The sequence below is a fragment of the Pseudorasbora parva genome, chromosome 15 (genome assembly GCF_024679245.1).
Source record: "Pseudorasbora parva isolate DD20220531a chromosome 15, ASM2467924v1, whole genome shotgun sequence".
Lineage (NCBI taxonomy): Eukaryota > Metazoa > Chordata > Actinopteri > Cypriniformes > Gobionidae > Pseudorasbora > Pseudorasbora parva.
In genome coordinates, this window is record NC_090186.1 from 33,800,706 (window position 1) to 33,824,032 (window position 23,327).

At 39.6% G+C, this 23,327-nt stretch overlaps 1 protein-coding gene across 1 annotated transcript in view; it reads right to left on the reverse strand.

Moving 5' to 3' along the window:
- ptchd4 (patched domain containing 4) overlaps window positions 1–22,894 on the reverse strand; it is a 48,546-nt gene extending 25,652 nt beyond the window's left edge. The window contains exons 1-2 of the mRNA XM_067417851.1: window positions 22,009–22,894; window positions 18,251–18,731 (exon numbers count right to left, since the gene is read on the reverse strand). Of these exons, the coding sequence (XP_067273952.1) occupies window positions 18,251–18,731; window positions 22,009–22,614 (1,087 nt within the window). The 5' untranslated portion in view covers window positions 22,615–22,894. The remainder of the gene's footprint in view (window positions 1–18,250; window positions 18,732–22,008) is intronic.
- Window positions 22,895–23,327: the final 433 nt, after the last annotated feature.

The window sequence follows — 23,327 nt, forward strand, 5'->3', positions numbered from 1 at the left end:
TGTTCATTTAATAAATTCATATTTACTTATCTAGTGTTTGGTATGTTTGATTATCGACCGGAGTGATTCAGGGCTGGGATTCCAAAACCACAACCCATTTTTTTATTATTATGCCCGGTTAACGTTTGTTTCCTTCCCCTAGACCGCGGGGCGTAATAATTGGGGCTCGTCCAATTCTTTGATTTAGAAATCCTTCGATGCTAATTCGGAAGCTTGCGGCTTTGCTGGTGAGTACCACTTATTTTTTCTGTTTTGAGTGGCAGTTTTTTTTTGGATCGTGGGGAAGTGGTAGGTCGATACAGATGGACTTTAGTATAGAAGCGTTTAGACAGGCTCCTTCAAGTGAAGTCCTGGGGTCATGTCGGAAGACTGATTTGTATTTAATCGCTGATCACTATAATATTCCGGTGGCAAAGGCTGCTAGGAAGAGTGAAGTGCGAGATGTAATTCAATCGGCGTTAATACGGCTAGACATTTTAAAGCCTGCTTCTGACAGTGAGGTTGAGATAGATATTGATGCTTCAGGTAATCCTATGCTGCGCTCACTTAGTGGTGTAAACTCTGATGATTTAAAGTTAGCTATTCAGTTAAAGCAGTTGGATCTTGAAATTAAACGGCAGGAGCATACTACTCAACTTTTGCGTTTCAGGCAATGTGAGTTAGAGGCTGATCGTCGTTCTAATGCAGCTGAAATTCCATCTGCTGGACAGACCTCTGATGTTGACCAACGTTCGTCCTCTGCACCATCTATACCTGTAGGTAATCCTCCCGATTTTGATATTAGTCGTCACCTTACCCTTGTTCCTATATTTAGGGATGACGAGGTGGATTCGTATTTCGGCGCGTTTGAGCGTATAGCTGCTGCGTTGCGCTGGCCGAGAGATGCGTGGCCTCTCTTGATCCAGTGCAAATTAACTGGGAAAGCCCTGGAGGTTTGTTCCACTTTATCTGTAGGTGACAGTTTGGACTATGATAAATTAAAAAACGCTGTGCTTAGGGCGTATGAGCTTGTGCCAGAAGCGTATAGGCAAAAGTTTCGGTCCCATGTTAAAAATGCCACTCAAACTTATGTCGAATATGCACGGGAAAAGAATGTGCTTTTTGATAAGTGGTGTCACTCCAGCGGAATCGCTAGTTTTGAGCAACTTCGTGAATTAATTTTGATCGAAGATTTCAAGAATTCGTTGTCCGATAGAATTGTTGTTTATTTGAACGAAAAGAAAGTGTTGACCCTCGCCGAGGCGGCCGTTTGCGCAGATGAGTTTTCTCTGACTCATAGAAGTGCATTTGTTGCACGCCGCGAATCGAATTTGGCTTTATCGTCTGAGAAAAATGTTAAAGTTGTGAAACCCTCTAAGCAAGTGATTCCCGAAGCTCGTGAATGTTTTTACTGCCACGAGCTCGGCCATTTGATTGCGATGTGCCCTTCATTGAAAAATAAAAATAGAAAGAAATCCGCCAAAAGCGTTGGTTTCGTTCAGAAAATCGACAGCCAACTTAGTTCGAATATTGACGCCGCCTATGACCCTTTCGTGTGTCAGGGAATGATTTCTCTTAGTGGATTAGAAGGAGATTTGGTCCCTGTTATGATGCTGCGTGATACAGGTGCCAATCAATCGTTTGTGTTAGCTAGTGTGCTGCCGTTTTCTGACGATAGTTATTGTGGCTCTGATGTCCTTATTCAAGGGATTGAATTGGGCGTTTTGAAGGTACCATTACATAATGTGTACATTCGATCCGGTTTAGTAACAGGCTTTGTAAAATTGGCTGTACGTCATATGCTGCCGGTGAAGGGGGTTGCCTTAATAATAGGTAATGATCTAGCTGGAGGGAAAGTACTTCCATTCCCCGAGGTTATTGAAAATCCGGTGTATGATTCTGTTAATACCGGTGAGTTAGTGTCGGAATTCCCGGCTGTGTTCTCTGCGTGCGTAGTTACGCGGGCTCAAGCGCGTAGGTTTGGCGATTCGATTGATCTTGCGGACACCTTTTTGGCCGTTGAGGACAAAGTCAACGGTGAAGGTTTGCTAACCCGTCCGGAGCTGTCCGGGCCTGAGTTGCTGTCCACGGTTAGTGGTGCTGAAGAGTCACCTGATCTGCCGTTGTCTCTTGAGAAAGATCTAATCTCTGTTGAACAGAGAAAACATCCTTCGTTATCGCGTTGTAGGAAGGCAGCTTTTAAATTAACGGAGATTGAGAATGAAACTGTTGCTTATTTTTGGGATAACAACGTGTTAAAAAGAAAGTGGACTCCAACGAGGTCTGATGGGTTAGGTTGGGATACTATTTTTCAATTAGTAGTCCCTCAGTGTTTACGCAAGCAAGTTTTGAGTGTGGCCCATGATAATGTTGCAGGCCATTTAGGTATAACTAAAACTTACCACCGAATCCTGCGCTATTTTTTCTGGCCTGGTATTAAATCTGATGTGGCACGGTACTGTCGTTCATGTCACGTGTGCCAGGTCGTAGGAAAACCTAACCAGATAATTCGTCCTGCCCCTCTTAAACCTATACCTGTTATGGGAGAGCCTTTTTCCCGAGTTATTCTGGATTGTGTTGGACCGTTACCGCGAACGAGATCTGGACATGTTTATTTGCTTACGCTTATGTGTGCGACTACTCGCTATCCGGAAGCGGTATCGTTACGCTCATTAAAAGCAAAGGCAGTGATGAAAGCGCTAATTGCATTCTTTTCCACCTTTGGTTTTCCTCAAATGATCCAAACGGATCAGGGAACCAATTTCATGTCCCGATTGTTCAAACAGGTTCTGTCACAACTGAACATCAAGCACGTGACTTCTAGTCCTTATCACCCAGAGTCTCAGGGTGCTTTGGAAAGGTTTCACCAAACTTTGAAGTCCATGTTAAGCAAATATTGCGTTGAGTCAGGGAAAGAATGGGATGAAGGGTTGCCTTTCCTTATGTTTGCTGTCCGTGAGAGCGTTCAGGAGTCTCTTGGGTTCAGTCCAGCCGAATTGGTTTTCGGACACACGGTGAGGGGCCCACTGAAGATGTTGAAAGAGACTTGGCTGGCGGAACAGACCGCGGGGTGTAACTTACTGGACTATGTTAGCTCTTTTCGAGAACGCTTGCATAATGCTTGCAAATTAGCTCAGACTGCTCTGGAGAGTACGCAGGTAAAAATGAAAAAACGTTTTGACAAGAGTGCTGTTTCTCGTTCATTTTCCGAAGGGGACAAAGTCTTGGTTTTATTGCCCATACAGGGTGCTGCATTGCAGGCTAGATTCTCTGGACCGTACGTCATTGATAAGAAGCTGAGTGAGACAAATTATGTAGTTCAAACTCCTGATCGACAGAGAAAAACTCGCGTGTGTCACATTAATATGTTGAAGTTGTACGTGAGTCGCGAGGAAGATATTGAGTCAAAAAGCTCAATTATCACTCCTGTAGCTTCGATTGTGGTTACTTCTGACAGTGACTTGGATGAAGATGGGTTGAGCCTGCAGAGTACCCTAGTTTCGGGTGGTAAACTAAATAATTCCAAGGTTTTGGAAAATGTAACCTCTCATTTGGCGCATTTAACTGATTCTCAACGAATTGATATCGTACAGCTGATCCACTCTTTTACGGGTTTATTTTCGGATATTCCCACCCGCACTCAAGTGCTGAAACATGACATAAACGTGGGTGATCATCAGCCTATTAAACAAAGGGCATATAGAGTGAACCCTGTTAAACGTAAAGTTATGGAGGCTGAGGTTAAATATCTGGTTGAGAATGGTCTTGCAGTTCTGAGTTCCAGCGCCTGGAGTTCACCATGTTTATTGGTTCCGAAATCTGACGGCACGCAAAGGTTCTGCACGGATTATAGGAAAGTAAATGCCGTGACGAAACCTGATTCGTTTCCCCTCCCGCTTATGGAGGATTGCATTGATAAAGTAGGCTCTGCACGCTTCGTCACCAAATTGGATCTCCTAAAAGGATACTGGCAAGTTCCTTTGACGGAGCGCGCAGCCGAGATCTCTGCTTTTGTTACGCCAGATGATTTCCTCAATTACAGGGTGATGGCGTTCGGGTTGCACAACGCCCCGGCTACGTTCCAGCGTTTAATGAACAAGGTGCTGGGCGGGGTTCCGAACTGTAAAGCATATCTAGACGATATTGTTGTTTATTCGAATACTTGGGAGGATCACTTATCAAGCTTGAGTACAGTGTTTGACCGTTTGTTAAAGGCATCTCTCACTCTTAATTTGGTTAAGTGTGAGTTTGGCAAAGCGACTGTTACCTACCTAGGGAAACAGGTGGGGCAGGGACAAGTTCGACCTGTCGCTTTGAAAGTGCAAGCCATTGCAGAATTCGCGGTGCCCCGTACGAAACGTGAACTGAGAAGATTTTTGGGAATGTCTGGTTATTATCGGGGATTTTGTAAAAATTTCTCAGATGTCGTGTTGCCTCTAACGAATATGCTTCGTGTGTCCCAAGCCTTTGAGTGGACTGCTGAATGTCAAGCTGCATTCGAGTCTGTTAAGTCACTTCTGTGCAGTGCCCCTGTGTTAACAGCTCCAAATTATTCACGTTCATTTAAGTTGGACGTTGATGCTAGTGCTACAGGTGCTGGCGCTGTCCTTTTGCAGGATGATGAGAACGGGGTTGAACATCCTATTGGATATTTTTCAAAGAAATTTTTAAAACATCAATTAAATTACAGTACCATCGAGAAGGAAGCACTAGCTCTGCTAATGGCGTTACAACACTTTGAGGTATATGTTGGCTCTAGTTCATTGTCGATCGTCGTATTTACCGACCACAATCCGTTAGTGTTCTTATCCCGTATGAAGAATTCAAACCAACGAATTATGCGCTGGTCTCTCTTTGTCCAGGATTTTAACCTGGAAATATTTTACAAGAAAGGTAAAGACAATGTATTGGCTGACGCCCTATCGCGGTCGTTCAGTTCTGAGTGAATCCACTGTATGTAGATTCTTTGTGTGTAAGGGTGTTACGACCTGTGTCTTGCACTTGTATTGCCGTGCCGTGTTTTCCTTCTCTCCTTTCCTCTTCTCTAGCTTTTCTCTGATAGGTCTATCAATGATCGGGTGGAGGATCGTTATTGGTTACCCGGCTGAAGCGTGGATGATAAAAGGATGCCGTCCGCACTCGACGGGGAGCTCATTGTTGGTTCGGCCGCGACCGGGTTGAGAGCTCCTGGATCCCTCCTCCGGCCGATGATCAATGTCTAGTCGTGTTATTTGATTCTTTGGGCATGTAACAAAAACTATTACAAGAGCGTAGGGGTGTCCTGCTATTTATTTTGAAACTTGTTTGGGTTCTGTTTATGTTAGGTAGTTAGGTTAGTAAAATGTATTTTCTTTTGCTTTAATTAGGTTATTTAGTGTATCTTTCTTTTCAGGTTTGTTTTGTTTGTTATGTTGGCCTTTGGACACCCTGACGAGATGCTCGCCCTTTTATGTATGTTCATTTAATAAATTCATATTTACTTATCTAGTGTTTGGTATCCCAGCTAACAATTTTAGGTTATAAGAACGTTTCCCTAACGTTCCCATTAAGTTCTAAAAACGTTTTTGAACGTTCTAGGAACGTTGAAATGTCCAGTTTGTGGAACGTTGTATTAACGTTCTCATTAGGTTCTAAGAACGTTAAATAACGTTCTTATAAGGGTGTGGAGTATGATCAAATAAAATATTCCTGTTTTCTGCTTTACTGTACTTGCTTTTGTTTATTGACATCTTATTCTTTCTTAAAAAAAGCTAAAACCACTTTTATAATTGACTTTTATATTTATATTACATTTATATTTAGTACATAATTAGTTTACTAGATTTTTCTTCTGATTGTAAAAAAATTAATATATACACGAAAATAGCATTTAAGTGTCATTAAGTTGTCTCTGGATATACAAAATATGTATCTGAAGTTTGAGAAAAAAGCTGTATGATAATTTGTAATGACTAATACTTTTGTTAATGTAGTAACGTTTTTAAAACGTTCCACTAACAATGTAAGAATAACGTTTTATAGCTAACGTTTTTAGAACGTTTCTCTATAGCAAATAACGTTGGCACAACGTTCTAATAACGTTACTGCGAGAACGTTTTTTGATAACGTTGAGAGAACTTTCAGAGAACGTTAGCCAACGTTCTGAGAACGTTCCCTGTTAGCTGGGATGTTTGATTATCGACCGGAGTGATTCAGGGCTGGGATTCCAAAACCACAACCCATTTTTTTATTATTATGCCCGGTTAACGTTTGTTTCCTTCCCCTAGACCGCGGGGCGTAATATGCACTAAACTCTGTTAATAATCTGTACAAGGATATATATATATATATATTCTGTTGCGCAATGCGCGGAGAACTGAAGGCGCGGCTTGATCTTTGGTTGACCAATCAGCGGAAAGGGGCGTTTTGTTCCCGCCCATGTTGAGATCGAATATTCAAGCTGTTTATCCATTTTTTTTTTTTTTTTTTTTTTTTCATTTGGCGGATTAGAACAGAGTGTGATTAAAACAAAAATAAAAATATGAGGGGGAAAAACGACTCAAGGTTTGTTTATTTATTCTCATAGGGAGGGTCGAATATATGATAAAGGAATGCTTTCTTAGTTTTTCCGTTTGGAAGACAAAAAGGAAAAAACAAATTATCCGAAGGTACACGGACCGCCAAGTAAGCACGTTTCGCAAAATTCTATTGCTTCAGTTGTAGCACGATCCCTCTCCATGATTGCAAAGTTGTAAATGCGGTAAATATAGGCAGGTTACTTCCGTGTACACACAAATGACTTCCTTTTACACTGAAATGACTTCCTTTTACACTGAAATGCCTTCCGTTTGCACTGAAAAGTTCACGCACAACCACATATGAAACACTCGCACATCCACATATGAAATCACTCGCATATATACACAACTAAAGCATGCATCCACGTTTTATTTTGTATGTATGCGCGTTTTATGGATGTGTATGCGTGCATCGAGTTTATATGTATATGCGTGAGTGTTTATAGGTGTATATGCATGGAAGTTTATATGTATATGCGAGTATTTATAGGTGTATATGCATGGAAGTTTATATGTATATGCGAGTATTTATAGGTGTATATGCATGGAAGTTTATATGTATATGCGAGTATTTATAGGTCTATGCGTGCGTCAAGTTTATATGTATTTGCGAGTATTTATAGGTCTATGCGTGCGTCAAGTGTATATGTATATGCAAGTTATTCACAAGTGTGTATGCATTCATTATTAACATTATATGTATTGGTATGGATTTCATATTAGTGTGCACGTGTATTTCATATATGTATTTTGAAGATCCAATAGTATACATGTATATGCGAGTAATGTATAGGTGTATATGCACGTGTGTTATGTATGTATTGATAAGCGAAGTTTGATTTAAATCCTACGTGGCGCCTCATACACAACAGAATGAATGGTTTTGTTCGCATCTTTCTCCGCCACTATTACTGAACTACAACTCAAACTATAGCGCACAACATCAGCGTCATCATTCTCAGCCACTTTCTCTGTTCACTGATTGGACCAGTAAAAATTTGTTCGGAGAAAACCTAAGAATACACCACAGTCCCAGACGTAGTACTGAAGGAAAATGAAAAATTGAGCGTATGTACGTAGGAGGGCAGAGCCAGGCTAACAAATCAGGGTTATTTTATGATTAATTGAAATATATTTCTTTAAAAGTGAAAAACAAGACAACTCTCTAGTATTTACTAGTGGGTTATCATAATCTTCACTTTAGAATACTGATTCAAATAACAAGTATTTCTTATAGAAGTATGTCGTACTTGAGTCATTACTATCGAAAACCTTGCAAAAACATCACAAACAAGACATTGATACAGGTTTGGAACAACTTGAGGGTGAGTAAATGATGAAAGAATTTTTAATTAACTCTTTAGCATATTTGTCTGTTGTACTACTATCGCCGCGTTTCCACCGCAGGAACTTTACCCAGGAACCAGGAACTTTGGGGTGGTACTCGGTGTGTTTAGACCGCAGGAACCAGGGTCTAAATGAAGTTCCGGGTAAATATTTCCCCCTCCAAACGGCCCTGCTCGCGAGGTAGTACTTTTTCAAAGTTCAGGAACTTTCGAGGGCGGGACTTGGGCGCTGAACATGCTGATTGGTTGAACTCACGCAGACTTTTATTTCAACTGGCATTTTTAAAAGTCTTTTGCTAGGTTCGTTCTGCGTTCAGTAAATATCAGTCTTGCTCTCTGTCTGATGGCGCGCGTTTGTCTCGGCCATCTCACGTTCATTGTCCATAATAGCTGATAATAATATACATTGTCATTTTAAATCTAGCTTTACAAGCTTTCTGAATATGCTGCTCTTTTCTGTTGTTGTTAATTACCTCTTTAGTAAACCAGCAAAAGCAGCACAGCTTGAATCTCTTCCATACTCGTTATTAATTTTTTTACAGTCTATTTTTCACCATGTAAACGACCTGACCGATTACTTTTAAGTGTGCGTCCTTACATGATGTGACAGCACGCGCCGCGCTCATGTTGACAAGAGAGGAAAGTTCATTTTTCTGAGGGGTGAACTTTTTATTTCTTAAGTAAACTTAAGTTATGAAGATAATGTTGGAATAATGACACAGCGTATATTGCCCCACGCAGTTTTTACTTTAACTGCGCCTGACAGAAGAATTTTTTTTTTTCTGAGATGATTATTACAATTTACAACAAATAAATAGCTTATATAATACTGTATTAGTCCCGGTGGCCGTTAAGAGTTGCTATGGCTACAGTTAACACATTCCAGCTGCTGGAGAAAACAGCGTTGACATTTTTGATGCGGCAGACAAACTGCATGTCACAAAATGATTGCGATTGAAAGTCATCACATGTAAACCCCAGATCGGTTTAGATAATGTCTCATGTAAACAGTCCACTAAATCTTTCAATCGGAATGACAAAAAAAGTGTGCTTGTAAACGTGGATATAGTATCGCGCAAAAATGGTTACTGTCCGTCACTGACTTGGAGGAGCTGTCGTGCGCAGTCCTACATCACCGGACTAATTTGCTTAATCTTCACGGAACTTTAGAGCGCGGTGGAAAAGCAGACAGTAGCAGGTCTGGGGGGGGGGGGAGAAAAGTTCCTGTAAAAAAAGTTCCTGGTACAAATTGTTCCAGGTAATTTTGGTGGAAACGGGGCTCATGACTTGTTTGATAAACTCAGCTTTCTTATAAAATAATTTGGTTTTGCTTTGCACCACTGCACTGTTTCTGGCTTCACCTTTCTTTTCTTTTATGCATTTTCATTACTTTGCTATCAGCATGACTAGCTCACCACGTGAACTTCTCGTATCTGTTCAGTTTCAGAAGATCAAGCACTTCCATTTCAGAGTCCCTGTAATCAGATCTGTTGAAGATGCTGTTCATGTTTGTTAGCCCAGGATATTTTACAACACAGTAGGCTACAGTTAGGGTGATATGACTTAACCCGTGATATAAGATTTTGGCCAAATACATATCCAAGTCCTTCATCACAGACAGTATCAACATCAGTAGGCTATAGCTATTGTATTTCGGCCACACCACAAGGTGTCACTGTGGCCTCAACGCTGCACTCTCGCCTACTCTGAGCTCGATTGCTATGTCTGAGGTAAACCCCGCCCTCCTCATTACCCTACATTTGAATAAATGTAGGAAGAAATAAATGCATAAATAAATAAATGTAGAAATAAATAAATATATATAAATAAATAAAAGTAGAAAGGAATAAATGTGGAAATAAATAAACATAGAAATAAATAAATGTAGAAACAAATAATTGTTCTTTCTTTTTTTCGCTTTTCTCTGTATATATATATTTATATATTTATTTATTTATTCTTTTTTGTTGCTTTTTTACATTTCTTTGTACATTTATTTATGTATTTTTAATATTTGCATCTTTGACATTCCATAGTATGGGACCACAGATTGAAATATTAAAACTACTTTAATCACTGTGCATGATTTGTGGATTTTTTTCTTTCTGATACAAAACATTCCTATTTCTGATACAAAACAACCCTTTTTTTAGTTGCTTGGCGATTCCGTAAAAATGATCCTTTGTGACATATGAAAAAACAACAATAAATAATGACAGAAATGTAATTTTTTGTGTAAAAAAATCCTATTCCTTTCATTTTTAAATATCTCAAATAACTGTAGCGTACAAGAACTAGTTTTATAATTTTTAAGATTTTCACGATCAAGGCTCATCATGCAGTACGCAATCAGTGACAACAGCAAGCCGTTTTACTGTACGTACACTGAGATCAGAAGGTAATTGAGTATTTGACATTGATTTCCTATCCTGTCATTTGTCTTAGCAGAACAAAGCATCCGCTGCTCTGCCGCTAAGATGTGTGGCAGGAAGCAAGTCTATAAATAGGCCCTTGCTGTATATGCGTCTGAATAAAAATAACCTCTAAACCTAAAGTGAAGGTATAGCACACACTCAATTCATTGTCTCAGACAACAGTGTCACACATTGTTTTCTGCAGAGCATCCATCTTCTGCCAAGTCCTTTTAAAGGGACAGTTCGCCTTAAAATAAAGATTCTGCATTATTTATTTATGGGGTGCCGTTTGTAAAGTGGCTCACTCTGAAAATAACAGCAACATTTTGTCACATTTAGCGTCAAACAATGTTTTAAAAACAGTTATGAATTTTTGAATTTTTGTTATTTTCAGAGTGAGCCGCTTTACAAAGAGCGCCCCATATTTACTCATCCTAGTGTCGTTGCAACCATTTTGTCCCATCAAAGATTTTGATAATTCTACAGTGCTCTCAAATAATATTGGCAGCCTTGATCAATTTCAGCAAAGGTGGCTGTAAAAATACATATCCTTTTGATCTTTCAATAAAAAAATTCTAACCTTTCAAAGTAAAACAATTGAAAGTAGGGGGAAACTCACATTGTGAAATTATGAATGCAAGTTGGCCACAATTATTGGACCCCTAGAAATGTTCTTATGAGTAAAATATCTATTCATATTTACATTTCTAGCACGCCAGGTTGATAAGGAGCTTGATATACTTAAACAGAAGTATAAATATGAGGAAACACAAAGGCCAAATTCCCCCAATCATTTATCACAATGACTAAAACCAAATAATATAGTTCTGATGCAGCAAAAGATTGTTGAGCGTCACAAAATAGAAAGTGACTTTAAGAAAATAGCTAAAGCTTTTAAAATCCCCATTTCCACCATCAGGGCAATTAAGAAGTTCCAATCAACTAAAGATGTTACAAATCTGCCTGGAAGAGGACATGTGTCTATATCGGCCTAATTCACGGCGAGGAGGAGAGATTGAGTGTCCAAAGACTCTCCAAGGATCACAGATGGAGAATTGCAGAGATTAGTTGAGTCTTATGTTCAGAAAGCCAAAAAAATGATCAAACCTACATTATACAATTTTTTTGGGAGGGTTTCAAGAAAAATCCTCCTCGCTCATCCAAAAACAAACTCCAGCATATTCAGTTGTCAGACACGACTAGTTCTACGGTCAGGTGAAACAAAACTAAAAAATAGCTTTTTGGCATCAAACCCACCAGATGAGTTTGGTACAAACAGGGATAAAAAGTACCCCATGCCTACGGTTAAAAATACTGCTAGATTTTTTATGTTGTTGGCCTTTTTTTTTCTTTTTTTTTTGCTGGAGGTCCTGGACATCTTGTCTTGGTCTCATGGATTCCAGCAAATACCAATAAATAAAAAAATCACAACCTGCTTCTGCTATAAAAATCTTTTAATCATTCCACCAGGGCAATGATCCAAAACAAACATTAAAATCTGCACAAAAATTTGTCACTGAGCACAAAATGAAGCCTCTGCCATGACTGTTCCCTGACCTGAACCCTAGAAAATGAGTGGGATGAACAGAGAAGAAGCATCATGGAGCTGGAAATCTGAAGGATCTGGAGAGATTCTGTATGAAAGAATTGTCTCTGATCTCTTGTCAGGTGTTCTCCAAACTCATCAGGCATTATAGAAGAAGACTCAGAGCTGTTTTCTTGGGAAAAGGATGTTGCAATAAAACAATTGGGTGCCAATAATTGTGGCCAACGTGAAGTAGAGAAAAACATTTATTTCATAATGAGATTTCTCCCCCCAAACTTTCAATTGTTTTACTTCAATGAAAGGTTAGAATTTTGTCATTTCTTTTAATGAAAGATCAAAAGGATAAACAATGCAGATTTCATTTCACAGCCACCTTTGCCCATATTTACCAAGGGTGCCAATATTAGTGAAGGGCACTGTATGTACTACATATAAAAGTATTTAAAGTAATTAATTGTGCCTTGTAATGCACCTTATAATGCGCTGTATGGTCTCACAATCTATTTTAATCACAGTAATACATTACAATACTTATCTATTCATTGTTAAACTGTAAAAAAAGTTAAAAAAAAAAAAATCAGGCCCCAATTGAAAGAAATTTAGCAACACATCTAAATTTTTCAGTTGGCCAAACTGAATTTCTGTGAATTGATGCAATTTAATTGACAGAGATTCAATTTGGCCTACTGAAAAATTTAGATATGATCGGTCGCTAGAAAATGTTCAACTTGGGCCTGAACTATTTTTTTTTTACAGTGTACACCTATAGTATATAATGAATTAAAACATGACAAGCAACCAATATGTAGCAAGGAATCTGCTAAATCTATAATGTATATACTTTGGTTACAGTTATTTGTGGAAAAAAATTTAATAAATTAACTCTGTAAAGTCAACTCCAGCACACCCCAAAGACATTCAATGACTTTAAGGTCTGGAAGTGCCAGAAGTGCCAATTAATGTGTGAAAATAATTATTCATGCTCACTCACAACCATTCTTTCAGTTTCAGCCTGATTAATCTTGGCGTTGTCATCCTGGAATATGGCCATGATGTGTCTTCCTATATGTTTGTTTAGAAAACGAAAAGCTACACACTCCATCAATTAGAGTTAGAAGAACTGTTGCCAAACATATAACATGCTAGAAACATGATAATCATTCGAATAACGATCCCGTCATAAACTCTTATAAGCATTTGCCTGTTTGAATCCCATATTATTCTTAAATTCGTAATGTACATTACGAATCAAATGCAGTGCACAAGAGTTATACAAATTTTTATTTAGGTTATAGTGACCATGTCTGTCTAAAAAGTACCAACAAAAAAAAAACACCACAAAACTAGTCCAAATGACTTAAGCACTATATTCCAAGGCTTCTGAAGCCATACTTTAAATTTGTGTGAGGAACAGACCACAGTTTCATGTGAGTATTTCTGCTAATTCTATTTCAAAAAACCTTTCACAGTCATCCATCGTGAATCCATTGTCACTTCGCCAACCCAACAGAGCCACCCCGGGGACCCTGCAGCACATTGTGATGTGCCGTGTAGAGTGTCACCATTCATCTTCACCGGCGGGGCAAAATCTATTTCTCCAGATTGTCCTTGTGAAGCTCAAATGCAAAGCATAGTAAATCACAGGTCCTCTGGTATTCTGCAAAGAGCTCAAAATCCAGTGGTCGGGGAGCAATTAATCTTTCACGCTGGGCTAGCTTTGCAATAAGACTGAGCATCTGAGGGGTCTAGATCATTAGGGACACCGTAAATGGCTGGCTGAAGCTTAAGAGGTCAGTATACAGTATAGCACCGAGCATTATTACCTTTGATCCACAAGCTCCACAAGGACATCCATGAACATAAAATCCTACAGCGCAGTCAGTACTGAAAATGTTGCCGTCTTCTTTGCCACATGTAATTGTCGGTTGATTATTCTATTGCGCCGCTACAATAACAAACCCATCGCAGCGACCGACTGAGAATAAGAAGAAGGTTATTCTCCGCAGGTTGTAATTGTGCTTGTGTACCGTGTATATCCTTGTTTTGAGAGAATCATGATTCTACCTCCACGGGAGAAAACAAAACGGCACGCTTTAAATCCGAGGCTAATTAGTTCCACTCAGTTGAGGGTTGTGACAGTCGTCACCTAAGGGCATCTAATGCAACCTAGACAGGTGTAAAATCTAAGGGTGTTTTTAACACCTGCAAGATGTGTTGAGTTTGGGGTTCGTTAAATTTCCAAGTTTGTTTTAGCTTGCTAGATTGTGTTCCCAGGGGTCCACAAAAATAACACAGTAGAAAGAACACAGCACTGTTGGAAATTAATGACTGTTCCTTATTATTCTCCCAAAATGAATGAACAATAGAAAGAAAGTGATCTAATGCTGCAGACTAAAATGCACCTTTAGGATCACACTGCAGTTATTGGTGCATTGACAGGTGTTTGCTATCTAATATCACTTTTTGAATTTACTACATTATTATTCTGGAATAAGTTTCAGTCAAGCATGCGTATTATGGAGGAGACCAGATTTTACATTGTCATCAAGTTGATCTAATACAGTAAGAAAATTATACAAAAATAAACTAAATTTAATCCAAAAATCTGAAATCTATATATTTTTCTATATTATTGTTCATCTCTCCGCAGGTTATACAGTTATGCCGGAAGGTGGTGATATGTGATTTATGTGAGTTAAAGAATCATTCACTGGGCCGATTCGTTGAAAAACACCCATCTATTTTAGGGATGAAAGAGTCATTGAATCATTCACTCATCATTCAAAACACTGATTCATTCAGGAACTAAGCACCACTGCAGTGTGTTGTTCGGAAGGTTGATTTCATTGGAACTATTTCCATTGCCAGAGCAAAAATATGAGCAATATTGCTTTAAATGTAAGTGATTCAAAATTAACTACTTGTTAACCACACTTACACTCTGACTATCAACATTTTCTGTAGAAATAACACCAGCGCCAGTCATCCGCAAGTACACACAATACATTTATTGTAACCCTGCTGACCCCCCCCCCCCCCCCCCAGCTAAAACCATCCTAAGCAAGGGTGCGTTTCCCGTACACCGACGTAACTCACTGCTTAACTACCATAGTACGATGCATCGTTAAAGAAATCAACTAGCTAGTCACTACTGTTTCCTGAAACCATATTGCCGCAAATGTCGTTTGACCACTTTGTTTAATGATGTCACGCAGGGGGTGGAGTAATTAGTGATTTTAATTAATTATTTTAAGATCAAATTAATGCTAGATTTTTTTTTTTGCTATAAATTATGGACATGGCATCTGAGGACTATTTCTTAGGTTCTCAGTTATTTTGCTTTATTTACAGATTCAATCATAAGCTTGTTCTTACATACTAGAGCACAGTGGGAAATGCACACTCTTCAAAAAAGACAGTTTAAATCTCTTGACAAACTAAAAGACATAAATGACAATTTATGCTTAAATGTCAACTTGCTTATTTTGCTCAAGATAAGGATTTGAAGTCCACGTGTCATGCAAACAAGAAACTATGCTTCTAACCACAGGATGAGAGCTGTCATTGCAACCACACAAGTTTGTGATGCTGTTTGCGGAAACACAGATTGGTTGAACTATGCTGCTAACGACTGAACTTGAACCATAGTTGGCTAATGATGCTTTTGGGAAATGCACTCCGGATTGGCTGGTTTTAGCTGATCTCCCACGCTGGTTTAAGGGTGCTTTCACATCTCTAGTTCGGTTCATTTGGTCCGAACCAAGGGCAAACAATTATACATTGTAGCATTTTTTCAGCTTCTTTGGTTACTTTTCACACCACACTGATTGCTTTGGTCCGAACCAGTTGAAACAAACTAAAAATGCACATCACTCATTGGCCATGTATTTCCTAAACTGCTTTTCGATTGGTCAGAATTTAGGTGTGGGAAAAGTGTATTTTCCGTGTATATTTTTACAGTCTATGGGAAAAGCCAGCAAACTACACATCTATGGAGAGACGACTGCGCGGGCTGGTTTTGTCCCTGGCCATAATCTACTACATTGTGTGCATTTACCCGCGTAAACTCCAGGACCATTTTTTGGGATTTCCGTCTGGATTTGGCCTACCCAAATTGAAAAGCTTCCCATACACACATACAGTGGTATAAGTTCAAAATGTTGGTGTCATTTTACAGGAAAGAGGAAACCCTTTGAAGTTACATAAAGCACTGCTAAAAGTGATAAACATGTAAGTATACGTTGTCTAAGCTGTTATAACCCATCCAAAAAATTAGGCGCTTTTTGATTTTTAAATATAAATTCATTTTTGAAAGTGTGTAACTCAGGCCCTGTGTGCTCTAGGACCCTGCAGATAGTTTGGGCTGTTTCCAGCAGGTATAATTAATTTAATGACACTGGAATATTGCATTTATATCACTGTATATGGTGGTGGGGGGGGGGGGGGAGCAGGGTCGGGGGAGGAAATGTCGAGGCGGAAATGGTACCAGAGTAATTTAGTGTAAATACATTACTTTGTCTAAAACAAATGCCAAAGTGATGCATATCTCCAGAAAGTAGAGACTCTAAGCTTTCAAATGGTACTACATGTGACATCATAGTCATATGTGAAAGTATATAAATTACTGTACAGGGTCCATGGAGTTTAAGTGGTTACCACAGTATGCAAACAATACATTTCTATAATGAAGCGCGGATGCGACTTGAAAACATCGCTCTAATGCACTGTAAACGGTGAGCATGCATCGCTCTCCACTTCAAGCGGAGGCGTGCATTAATTATTCTTAACTCTGACATTATTCTTACCTCTGAAAATATTGCCAACAATCTGTCAGGTAATTTCATGCACATAATGTCAGTGCAGCTGACTACGTGTCACATGCCTGTCCTGTCTTGTGTGCACATGTGGGTTTTGTCAGTATGGCCTTTGTGCTTCCGTCATTGTCTGATCCCTCCCCCTTGTTATCTGATTAGTGTTTCATTTATCCCACCTGTTCCCTCTTAATTTCTACCCTTTATAAGCTCCTTGTGTTTGTCAGTCTTTGTGGAATCCTTGTTATGTCTACGTATCCTGTTTCCCTGTGTTGGTGTGTTTTAAGTTTATGTTTTTGGAACTAGTTGTTTTGCCCCCTCGTGGGTTTTGTTTTGTGTTGTTTAATTTATGTTTAATAAATTCACATTTCTCTGCAATTGAGTTCTCACTTTAGTTTCTTTAGTGTTACGTGACACTACGGCAGCTGGTTTAGTCCAAAAATGATCAGTACTTTTGCAGTTGGTTCTGTTCGAGGTCGGATCACGTTCTCACCACAAACAAACCGCTCCAGAGTTAGTTTGAAAGCGTACCGAGACCACCTCTTCAAGGAGGTCTCGGTACGCTTGTTTGGTCCGCTTTTGGTGCGCACCCCGAGTGCGATTGCTGCTTTTACATCTGACCAAACGAACCGCACCAAACGGGAATACAAACTCTAGTACAATTCAACCGAACTAAATGAGGCAGGTGTGAAAGTACCCTTAGAGGGGGTTTGGACACTGTTTTTGTTCACCAGGCTGAACTATGCTGGTCAAGCTGGGAGACCATCTGAAAACCAGCTTAGTCAGGCTGAAAGGCTTAAACTAGCTAAAGACCAGCCAACCAGCCTATGCTGGTTCTAGCAGTTTATTTCAGCAGGGATGGTGGATTTCCCCTTGCATAGCTTTGCTTGTCATTTTCGCCAATGAGGGGTTTTGTCATCAGCCTGATTTGACATGGTTTTACCCAGATACATGAACATGTAAACCCCAAATCATTTAATTGTATGCAGGATATGTGACGTCAACAACAAACGCTAAGTGGTTTCTCTGTTTTATTTTGCTATCCTAACTAAACACTATTACATAGTTAGTTGCTTATTGTTATTTCAATTTAGCATATTTTTCTTTCTTTTTTCCCCCTTTTCATTGTGTTCTGTTTTCTGTTGATAAACCACCAGGTGAGTTTCGCTCCTCTACATCAATGTGTTCCAACACAATGATTATTCTTTGTTAAAGTGCCAAAACAATGGTTTATCATACGTGGTGCATTAACTATACCATCAATCAGATTTGCAGATCATGTTCATGCTACATCAATTTTCATGTATTTTACCCTGACATCCTTAACCGTCATTATGTATTTTCAGGCAAACATTCAAAGATTTCCCATTGTAGCACAAAAATGTTGGCCTCTAATTCTCTCTCATTTCTATCCCTAATATCACAGATTCTCCTTCCGTAATGATGAAGCCCATTGTTGCACAAGCACTGACCCTGATGACTGCTGTGGAAAACAATTACACCCCCCTCCCCACTACCTCCTGAGGAGTCGCACAGCAATTATAATAATCCTACATGCAATCACCACCACAGTATCCGTGAACAAAGCCGCACTTACCCATGGCAAAAAAGGGAATTCCAAGCAGCGTAGAGTTAAATTTCCCATCTGAGATGAAAAAAATCCCAGCTGCCGTCACGTTGGCGATGCAGATGGTGAGGACACCCAACAGGCCCAGGAAGGGTTTCCCGCGCAAGCAGTCCCGCATGGAGCTGGAGATGGTGGCTGCCAGGAGCACCAGCACCAAGCTGACCAGTACCTCGCTCTTGGCCAGTACTCCAGTCTTGTGGAAGTCCCGCCATAAGCTGAAGGACGTAAGCGACAGGATTTGTAGCTCCTGGCTGTCTGTAGCCAGCTGGTACACCAGCTTACAGAATTCACTCTCCCACTTTTCAGCAATGATGTCCTGCACCACTGGTCCAAGGTTACGGAGGTAGTAGGTGATTTGGATGGCGCGAGCAAACTTGACCTGTTGGTCCCGGCTATTTGTGGACAAGGCCACGCCGCCCAGCTGATGGCCGATAAAGGACACCCGTCCATCCTAGGGCCAAAACAAACCAGTTAGCAGTCTATTTCATGAGTAAAATTCAGTTTGAATGCAATTTGCAATCAGTGAAAAACAGCTGCCGTCCGAGAATATGTTGTACGCTTGGAACATCTGAGGATTACTAAAGTTGATCTGTAGTATTGGCTGCTGGAAGAAATATCAATAGCAGCCATGCATGTACCAACAATAAAAACAGTTTAAAACTCCAACATTAATCTATATACTGACAGTTTAAGACAGACAAGAGTCTCGTGAAGAGGTGACTGTGAAGCGCATTTTAGATAAACAGATTTTGGTCAATCAGCCTTTTCTGTAAAGGCTGTTAATAACTGAAATAATTTACCAACTAATACATTAGACAGTATACTACCTTCGTCCAGTTTAAATTACATTTGAAAAGATTTTTAATGGCAAATCAGGTTTGTGATCATTAATTATACAAGGTTAACGATTTTTGAATATGTTTATATATGTTTATATATAATATAATTAAATGTATCCTATAAAATCATGTCTTTGGGTTACCAAATCAGTCTACATTTTACACTATACATTTGTAAACTGCATTTGTAAAATATATCGAAATATCGCAAATGTACATATCGCAATATGCATATCCCAACGGCATGTAATATCTGAATGATTTTAATAGGCTACTTCAACATTGTGAAAATACACACACAGTTATGTTAAAATGGCTGTCTTGACGAGTATTCATGCAAACAGTCGGTTAAGCTTTAAGTGAACGATATCAGTTGGGGAAAGAAACCAAATGCATTAGGTCTTAAAGTGACAGGCTGCTAATACAGTAAACCTGCCGCTGTCTGTCAAACAACAAGAGAAAAAGAGAAAATCACTCAGTGCTCTTGGCTGAATAACCTTTGAAGCTTTATGATGTATCAGTGTATATATTGTTTTTAGATCTTATTTTTAATAACAAAGATAAATTAAAATAACAAAAATAATCGTCCACCCCTATAGTTCAGAGTCTTTGTTTATGTTCTTCTTGATGTTAAGTTTTAGGTTGATATTACCAAATCAGGCAGAGCTTTGGGTATTTAAATATTGGCATTACATTTTTTGTTTGTTTACATTAATGTTAAAATTATTTTGTCAGATTTATGGCATACACACTGTAAAAAATTCTGGGTAAAAAACAACCCAATGTTGGGTCAAATATGGACTAACCCAGCAATTTGGTTGTCTTAACCAAATATTTAACCCAACCAGGGTTAAAACAACACAATTGCTGGGTTAGTCCATATTTGACCCAGCATTGGATTAAAACAACCCAGCATTTTTTTAGAGTGTATTTTTGTTAAAACATTGCAGATCACTTTCTTTTCCCAGAAAGAATGTGAAACATAAATGGTATATCATTCTCAGTTTTTAATTTAAAAAAAAATTAAAAAAGATTTTACACACTAATAGCAATATCGTATCGCATATCGCATTATTTAAAACGATATTGCATGTCACATTTTTCTTCAATATCACACAGCCCTGCTCCACAGGTCAGAATGTTTTCGAGTGGGAGAATCCTACTCCGATTCCTGACTGCATCTTAATATAAATTCCACATTATAATCATGTTTGACTTGCATAATCAGCAAACCAGTTCATGAATGGCTTTGTTGGTGTGGATTTGTTCTGGTATTTCAATGGATTTTACACACTTCAACAATGCATTAAAAATGTCTTCCATTTAAAATAAATAAATCATTCTTTTTTTTTTTTTTCTTGAGGAAGCAGTGTGTATTTAGTGTCTTTCAGCTAAATGTCAGACAAGCAAAACACAAGCCGATATTAAACCACAGCATGAAGCTGATTTAAGGTAAGGTTGCACCAACAGAATGCAGAATGAATAAAATCCAGACAAGATTGAATGTTATTGTATTTCGCTCAATAGTCTCAACATTTCAGCATCCGATAATGAGCTAGGCAGTGCATCACCCTATGTTGAGCGAGCGGTGCAGCCTTGGATGCAGCAATTCAGCCTCAAATGTTCTGAAAAAGACTGGCACAATATGAATGAGCTCTTGTAGAGGCCACAGTGAGCGCCTCATTCACACGGATCGTGCTCTTACTCCTACTGACGTAGGCTTGGGGGAAAAAATAAGATATCTGGCTTGCTGTACTGCTGTGTTTTATTTAGTCTGTCGTCTGTGAGGAGTGCAGCATATTGATGAAGACTGTTTTAGTCTTACAGGTCTCATATATTTAGCCACAGTTTAGGACATTTGAAATCTAACAATGTGCAAGAAATGATTCTGTGCTACTATTGATCGTGAAAACGACAAATACAAACTATTTAACAGAATTAAGATCATGTTGTTATGATTGAAACATAATTTCAAATGGCTGGGGAAAATGTACTAAGGTTTATTCTGTTTTGAATCATTTCTAAATTAGATTAATGATGCAGTTTAAAAGCATGTCTTATATAAACACACATTTCCAGAAGTGATCTTCCCAGCATGCACTTGGGTCTAAAATATTCAATGGTTTCACTGTTTCCCAAAAAACTTCAGTAACTTGTTGTCTGTTAAAACCATGTGTTTGATCAGTTAGTTGATTTTGATGCAGTGTTTTTGTTCCATAGCTGATTCATTAAAACCATGCAATTAAAGAGGAAAATTGAAAAACACCTTTTTTAAGTGAATACATCTTATGAAACCTTCACAGAGGAACTTAACAGTAATCTAGATAAATAATTGCTAGTAGTTCTTGTAATTCCAATTAAGTCAATATTTTAATTATCCATTTCTTGTTGAATAATTCATTTCAAGGCAGCTCATCTGTTTGGTACTCGCTTCTAAACAGTTGTAATTACGTAATTAATAATAGTGCTGCGATCTGTTGCCATGATTTTATTGATTGGATATAGTTCACAAGGGCAAGCTAGGTCCTCTAACAGATCTGTAATGGGGGGAAAATGTGGATAGAAGTCTAGATTCTGTAAGTGTCTTCTAGTGTACATTGCATCACCAGCCTCAGAGTGCAGTGCTGGAGAACTATGCAGCTGATTCCGAGGCTGCACACATGAGAATACAGCAGCACGGGCTCTATTCATAATTCTGAGCGTTTCCTAAGGTTTTCTAAGGCACAGTCGCAATATGTCGAGCTCCTTTTTGCAGTTTCATTGTTGCAATGTCGCTCCATCGCACACAAAGGCTGCGTCTCAAAGCCCTCGAAAAAACGCTGTCTCGTTAGGCGGCTCGCGAGGTTTTGAAGCACAGCCGCTGTGCTCCAGACAATGTATGTCTCTTACCTTTAACGTTGTATTGGGATAGCTCACGGGGACCTTGGAAAAAGTGCTGTTAGACAGAACAGCTAAGCGAATGTCTTCGAATATGGTGATGATATCATCCAGGAGGCATCTCTTGTCCCGGTGGCTCAGGACACAGAGATGCGCGAAAGTGTAATTGAAGCCTTTATAATTGACACGCATATCCAAGACCTTCTTGTGCACCTGGAGCACCTGCTCGGCCAGTTCCAGGATATTTCCCCCGGATTTGGCCAGTAGAATGAGTCTGCCATATCTGCCGGGGGTGTGCAGGTCCGAGTACAGCTTGTGCTTGGACTGGTCGATGGGGAAGAGGCTGTTGGCGAGACTCCGCTCGATCTTCGCGAGGCTGTGCGTCGGGGCGACCAGGATCTCCAGGTCCGTTTCGGGCTTAAACCGGCTCAGCACCGTGGATCCGAAAATAATGGTCAGGACTGCGGGGACGGTGAGGAAGAACACCGGATGCCTACTCACGAACAAACCCAGCCAGTAGAAAGAAGCTTTCAGCCCTCTGTGTATCACTTGCCGCAGCATCCTCCTCCAGATCCAGCTTGCAGCAGATGATGCCCCGGTTCTTCCTATGAAGCACATGTGACATGTGGCTCCAGTTCAGTCAATCCGTATGAGAATACTCACTACACCTGTGAAGCACTGCAGCGATTTGCAACAAGACAGTCAGATATTGATCACTATAGAGGCTTTTTGGTTCCATCCCTCCCCTTGATGTGTGACTGTTTCTCTCGTTTCTTCTGCTGCTGCAACAGCAGCCAGCCCCAGTCTGATGTGCATGTGTGCTTAATTCGGACTATTCGATCGGAGGCGCCTGATTTATGGGCTTGATTGTAACCATGTGCTGCTGTGTGCATGGAAGGAGGCACGACGGGGAAATACTGGCGGGGTGGGTGGGGGCTCATTTTTAAGAACACGCGCGACTCGAAGCCCTTGCTGATCGTGGACTCACCTCTTGAAATAGCCACTCGATTACTAATGAATGAGGCATTCCCATCTTAAAGCTAGGGCGGCAATCGACACACAAGGCCAACTGCAGTTGAAGTGCAGACCCGTAAAAACAACAACAACAAAAAACTGATAAAAAATGTTGATAGACCTAGTATTTAAAGTCCTTTCGAGTAGCAGCCTATGCTGATGTAGCCTAACTTCTATCACAATGAAAGTGCCACTTTTAAATGTGTTATGGTACATAACTTATTTATGTAACCTTTAATCCAAATAACTTCCCGTTTCCCTTGCAACGACGTTTGCGATGACGTGTTTACTGGCGCGAGGGCGGGGTCACTTCTCAC